The sequence below is a fragment of the Otolemur garnettii genome, unplaced genomic scaffold (assembly GCF_000181295.1).
Source record: "Otolemur garnettii isolate 467f Iridium unplaced genomic scaffold, OtoGar3 scaffold00185, whole genome shotgun sequence".
NCBI classification, from domain to species: Eukaryota; Metazoa; Chordata; class Mammalia; order Primates; family Galagidae; genus Otolemur; species Otolemur garnettii.
The window spans coordinates 2619017-2625235 of NW_003852580.1; the positions used below are offsets into that span (position 1 = coordinate 2619017).

At 50.7% G+C, this 6219-nt stretch overlaps 1 protein-coding gene across 1 annotated transcript in view; it reads left to right on the forward strand.

Annotated features, from left to right (window-relative positions):
• The first annotated feature begins 2631 nt into the window (after positions 1-2631).
• Positions 2632-6219, forward strand: part of SPG7 (SPG7, paraplegin matrix AAA peptidase subunit) — a 34622-nt gene continuing 31034 nt past the window's right edge. The window contains exon 1 of the mRNA XM_023507488.1: positions 2632-2894. Within this exon, the coding sequence (XP_023363256.1) occupies positions 2685-2894 (210 nt within the window). The 5' untranslated portion in view covers positions 2632-2684. The remainder of the gene's footprint in view (positions 2895-6219) is intronic.

Genomic DNA, 6219 nt, shown 5'->3' on the forward strand with positions numbered 1-6219 from the left:
GCCTTAGCCGCTTGAGCCATGGGCGCCGAGCCTGAGCCAAGGAGTTTGAGTTTTCTGTGAACTGTGATGCCACGGCACTCTACCAGGGGTGACAAAGTGAGACTCTGTCTCAAAAAAAAAAAAAATCTGAAAAATAATCATCTTGAACTGTTTTTTTGTTTTCTGAAACATAGTCTCACTCTGTTACCCTGGGTAGAGTGCCATGGCATCAGCCCTGCTTCCTGCAATCTTAAACTCCTGGGTTCAAGTGATCCTTTTGCATCTCTAGCTGGGAATGTAGATGCCCAAAATGACACCCAGCTAGTTTCTCTTTTTTTATTTTGAGACAGAGTCTCACTAAGTTGCCCTCAGTAGAGTGCTATACTCACAGGACAGCAACTTGAGGTTGCTCACAGTTCACAGCAACCTCAAACTCTTGGTCTTAAGCGATTCTCCTGCCTCAGCCTCTCAAGTACTACAGGCACCTGCCTCAACACCTGGCTATTTTTTTGTTGTGATTGTCATTGTTTGGCAACCCTGGGCTGGGTTCAAACCTACCAGCTCCAGTGTACTTGGCTGGCACCCTAGCCACTGAGATACAGGTGCTGAACCTAGTTTTTCTTTTTTGAGACAGAGTCTTACTTTGTCACCCTCAGTAGAGTGCTGTACCATCATAGCTCACAGCAATCTCTAACTCTTGGGCTCAGGCGATTCTGTTGCCTTAGCTTCCCATGTAGTTAGGACTACTGGCCCCTGCCATAATGCCTAGATTTTTTTTTTTTTTTAAGAGACAGGGTCTCACTCTAGCTCAGGTTGGTCTTGAACCTGTAAACTTAGGGCAATCCACCCTCCTCAGCCTCCCAGCGTGCTAGGATTACAGGTGTGAGCCACTACGACTGGCCTAGCTAGTTTTTCTATTTTTAGTAGAGACATGGTCTCCCTCTTGCTCAGGCTGGTCTAGAACGCCTAGGCTCAAGCGATCTCCTGCTTCAGCTTTCTAAATTGGTAGGATTATAGGTGTGAGCTGTTGTACCCAGTTTCATTTTGTGTTTGTTTGTTTGTTTGTTGTTGTTGTTGTTTGAGACAGACTCTTACTTTGTCGCCCTTGGGGTCATAGCTCACAGCAACCTCAGCCTCTGGGGCTCATGCCATTCTCTTGTGTCAGCCTTTTTGGGTTTAAAAATACTTTCCTGGGCTCAGTGCCCATAGCTCATTGGTTAGGGTGCCAGCCACATACACCGAGGCTGGTGGGTTTGAATCTGTCCTGGGCCTGCTAAACTACAATGCCAACTACAACAAAAAAATAGCCAGGTGTTTTGGTGGGCACCTGTAGTCCCAGCTACTTGGCAGGCTGAGGCAAGAGAATTGCTTAAGCCCAAGAGTCTGAGGTGGCTGTGAGCTGTGATGCTATGGCACTCTACTGAGGGCAACATACTTAGACTCTGTCTCAAATAAATAAATAAATAAATTAATTAATTAAAAAAACTTTTCCTGGCTAGGCACGTAAGTTCATGCCTATAATCCCAGCACGTGGGAAACTGAGGCAAGTGGATTGCCTGAGCTTACAAGTTCAAGACCAACCAGAGTGACAGTGAGACTCTGTCTCCAAAAAATAGCCAGGTGTGTGGTCGGCACCTGTACTCCTAGCTACTTGGGAGGTTGAGGCAAGATGATCGCTTAAACCCAAGAGTTTGAAGTTGCTATGAACTGTGACGCCATGGCATTCTACTGAGGGCAACAAAGTGAGACTTTGTCAGGCAGCACCTGTGGCTCAGTGGGTGGGGCGCTGGCCCCATATGCCAAAGATGGCAGGTTAAAACCCAGCCCCGGCCAACTTCGACAAAAAAAATAGCCGGACTTTGTGATGGGCGCCTGTAGTCCCAGCTACTCTGGAGGCTGAGGCAAGAGAATCGCCTAAGCCCAGGAGTTGGAAGTTGCTGTGAGCTGTGTGACGCCATGGCAGTTGACCGAGGGTGATAAAGTGAGACTCTTGTTTCAAACAAAATAAGTTTCCTGGCTCGGCGCCTGTGGCTCAAGTGGCTAAGGCGCCAGCCACATACACGTAAGGTGGCGGGTTCGAATCCAGCTGGGGCCTGCCAAACAACAATGACGGCTGCAACCAAAAAATGGCCGGGCGTTGTGGCGGGCGCCTGGGGTCCCAGCGACTTGGGAGGCGGAGGCAGGAGACTCGCTTGAGCCCAGGAGTTGGAGGTTGCTGTGAGCTGTGAGGCCACGGCACTCTACTCAGGGGGATAGCTTGAGGCTCTGTCTCGAAGAAAAAAAAAGAAAAAGTTTCCTGGTCATGCACAGTGGTAGCTCACACCTATAATCTTAGTGCTCTGGGAGGCCAAGGCAAGTTGATTGCCTGAGCTTAGCAGTTTGAGATCAGCCTGACCTAGAGCCAGACTCTGTCACTAAAAATAGCTGGACATTGTGGTGGACACTTGTAGTCCCAGCTACTTGAGAGGCTGAGGTGGGAGGATTGGTTGATCCCAAGAGTCTGAGGTCGCTATGAACTATGACACCATGGCACTGTACCAAGTGTGATGAAGCCAGACTCTGCCTCAACAAAAAAAAAAAAGGCTATTGAGGCTAGTGTCTGGGCCTTGGAGCATCAGCTGTTTCATTTCACTCACTGTGCCTGACTCTGCCTTTTGCTCCATGTTGGCTCAGAGGAGAGGAGACGGAGGGAGCGTGAAGACCAGATGTACCGGGAGCGGCTGCGCACCCTGTTCGTCATCGCAGTTGTCATGAGTCTGCTGAACTCTCTCAGCACCAGCGGGGGCAACATCTCCTGGAGTGACTTTGTCAACGAGATGCTGGCCAAGGGCGAGGTGCAACGGGTACAGGTGGTGCCCGAGAGCGACGTGGTGGAAGTCTACCTGCATCCCGGGGCCGTGGTGTTTGGACGGCCTGTGAGTTGGGGCCTAGATGCGGGCACCAGGTGCTGTGGCTATTGCTGCACAGAGACCTGGGGATTTGGTCACATTCCTTTTCCTTTTAGTCCTCACTCCTGTTTATTTGGTTGTCTTAAAACAAGATGTGAGTATTGAGAACTTTAAAGTTGCGTTCATGGAAAGGGTTTGAGCTGTGGCTCACCAAGATGGAGATGAAGGAAGATGGTCACTGTGGAGGGTACTGAGGGGCGCGTTGACACATGCTCCCAGACAGACTAGCAGGGTCCTCATCTGTGGGAACGATGCACAGAGGAGAAGGTGGAGTGAGGGACAGACTGGCTGGGAGGTGACTGGCATGAGGTATGAAGGAGATGAGCCCTGCAGCCCTGAGGTGAAGGTAGGGGTGTGCCACACACATTCATAGGAGCCCGGGGAGCCAGGAGTTAGTTGAGTGGAAGCTTCCCACAAAATGTTCAAAACTTAGCCCTGAAGGTGGAGTGACCTCTCCCTCATGGCAGAGCCCTTTGTGCAGCCTGGCCCTGGTTTCTGGACAGAGCAGATTGGCCAGGCAGACGCTCCTCCTGCCTGAGCGCTCGGCTGAGGGTACAGCCCTGCCCTGTGGGCTCTGTTGAGGGCAGCTCTGAAACCCGTGGTTCACAGCTATTGTTTCTTATGATTTAGTAGGGAGGGGAAGGTAGGGTCAGCATGTCCTGAAACAGTGAGGTACAATTCCCATGGGCCACAGAGATGGGAGGGGGGTGACCAAAGCCTCACCTGGGGATGGAGCTCAGCAGCTTGGGTGTGCAGCAAGGGCTGCAGGGGCAGCAGCTGCATCAGGCCCAAGTGAGCAGAGGAGCTTGGCAGAGGGTGTGGAGTCGGAATCAGCTTCTGGACCTTGGCGTAGAAAGAGGGTGATTTCTGCACTTTCATTTCTATGCCAGCTGGTGGTGGCTGCATGTTTGAATGGTCTGAGGCATTAAAAAAGTCTACTGGAAGCATTTGGTGTTTGTTGGGTTAATCTAACAGCTGAAACCATGGGGTGTGCAGCCAGCAGAGCAGTGGCCTCCTTGGGGACTGGTGGGTCTGTCTCCCTGAAGCCTCTTCAGGCTGCTCTCATGACACTCGTTCTGTGAAGGATCTTCTGAGACCAGTCAGGATTGGGGAAATCTGGTAGTTTAATGTAGGTTCCAGGGGTGTTTAGAGTCTGAGCCTTGAATAATTCAACCCTGGAAGTATGTAGACCAGGCTGTCAGAAAAAGGGTCTTGAGCTCAGTGCCCAAAGCTCAGTGGTTACAGCACCAGCCACATACACCAAGGCTGGCGGGTCCCTAAACAATGACAAGTGCAACAACAAAAATAGCCAAGTGTTGTGGTGGGTACCTGTACGCCCAGCTACTTGGGAGGCTGAGGCAAGAGAATCGCTTAAGCCCAAGAGTTTGAGGTTGCTATGAGCTGTGACACCACCGCACTCTACTGTGGGTGACGTAGTGAGACTGTCTCAAAAAAAAAGAAAAAAGGTCTTGGGTCAGTGTAATCCTCATTAGCTGTGGAAGTAATTAGGATCTCCTCAGTTCAGTTTTTGCCCCTTACATGGGTTATTGGGGTGCTTTGTCTTTTTTAAAAAACTTCTAATTATTTTATTTATTCATTTGAATCAGAATCTCTTGCGCAGGCTCGAGTGCTGTGGCCTCAGCATAGCTCACAGCAACTTCACACTCCTGGACTCAAGCTCCTGCTACAGCCACACACCGCAGTGCCAGGGTGATCTTTCTATTTTTAGTAGAAACAGAGTAGAGGAGTAGAGTCTCACTCTTGCTCAGGCTTGTCTCAAACTCCTGAGCTCAGGTGATCCTCCTGCTTCCGTTTCCCAGTGTCCTGGGATGACAGGTGTGAGCCACTGCACCATCCGGAGGAAGTTTCCTAAGAGACTCTAGCTGCAGCACAGTGAGTGGTGGATGTTGGTGACAGCATCACCCTCCAGGATCCACAGGGGACGTGCTGACTCACCCTGGACCCCACTTCCTGGTCAGCATGGGCACCTGCTCAGAGTGCTACGCAGGCCTCGGAGGTCAGTCTGCCTTGTTCTTATTTTTTTTTTTTTTTTTTTTGAGACAGAGTCTCACTGTGTTGCCCTTAGGAGGGTGTGTGGCATCACAGCTCACAGCAACCTCAAACTCTTGGGCTTAAGCAATTCTCTTGCCTTAGCCTACCAAGTAGCTGGGACTGCAGGCACCCACCACAATGCCTAATTACAATTTTTTTGTTGTAGTTGTTGTTGTTTAACTGGCCTAGGCTGGGTTCGAACCTGCCATCCTTGGTGTATGTGGCTGGTGCCATAACCACTGAGCTATGGCCGCCGAGTTATCTGCCTTGTTCTTCTCACGCTTTCTTAGGCAGGGCCTGTGGACACTGCTCAGAGCTCCCTTCCTACATGTAGAGAGGAGCCCAGGCAGCCTGAGGCTGCCACATGCAGGCGCTTGGCTGGTCCCTACCGTCTCTCTAGCTGCCCCGACATATACTTAGGAACTCCTCACTTTCTCTTCTCCACTTGGTTTTCAGCTGACATACCTGGCTTCATTTTGCTGTCCCTTGTCAGAATTAAGCAGAGGCTAAAAGTTCTCCTGTCTCTCCAGTGCCTTAATCAAGAATACTGGCTGTCAGCCAGGCTTGGTGGCTCACACCTGTAATCCTAAGAGGTTGAGGTGGGGGGATTGCTGCAAGAGTGAGACCCTGTCTCTACTAAAAATAGAAAAACTAGCCAGGCATTGTAGCGGCACCTGTAGTCCCAGCTACTGGAGAGGGGGAGGCTGAGGCAGGAGGATGGTTTGAGTTTGAGGTTTGTCGTGAGCTGTAATGATGCTAGGGCACTCTAGTCTCGGTGACAGAGTGAGTCTTTATATCAAAAACTAAATACATCTGGCTCTGCGCCTGTGGCTCAATTGGCTAAGGCGCCAGCCACATATACCTGAGCTAGTGGGTTCGAATCCAGTCCAGGCCTGCCAAACAACAATGATGGCTGCAACCAAAAAATAGCCCGGTGTTGTGGCGGGTGCCTTATAGTCCCAGCTACTTGGCAGCCAGAGGCAGGAGAATCACCTAAGCCCAGGAGTTGGAGGTTGCTATGAGCTGTGATGCCATGGTACTCTACCCAGGGTGACAGCTTAAGGCTCCGTCTCAAAAAAACCCCAAACTAGATACATCTGTTGGAAAGTAAATGTATTGGCTCGGCTCAAGTGGCTAAGGCGCCAGCCACATACCCTGAGGTGGTGGGTTCAAATCTAACCTGGGCCCACCAAACAACAATGATGGCTGTAACCAAAAAATAGCTCGGCGTTGTGGCGGG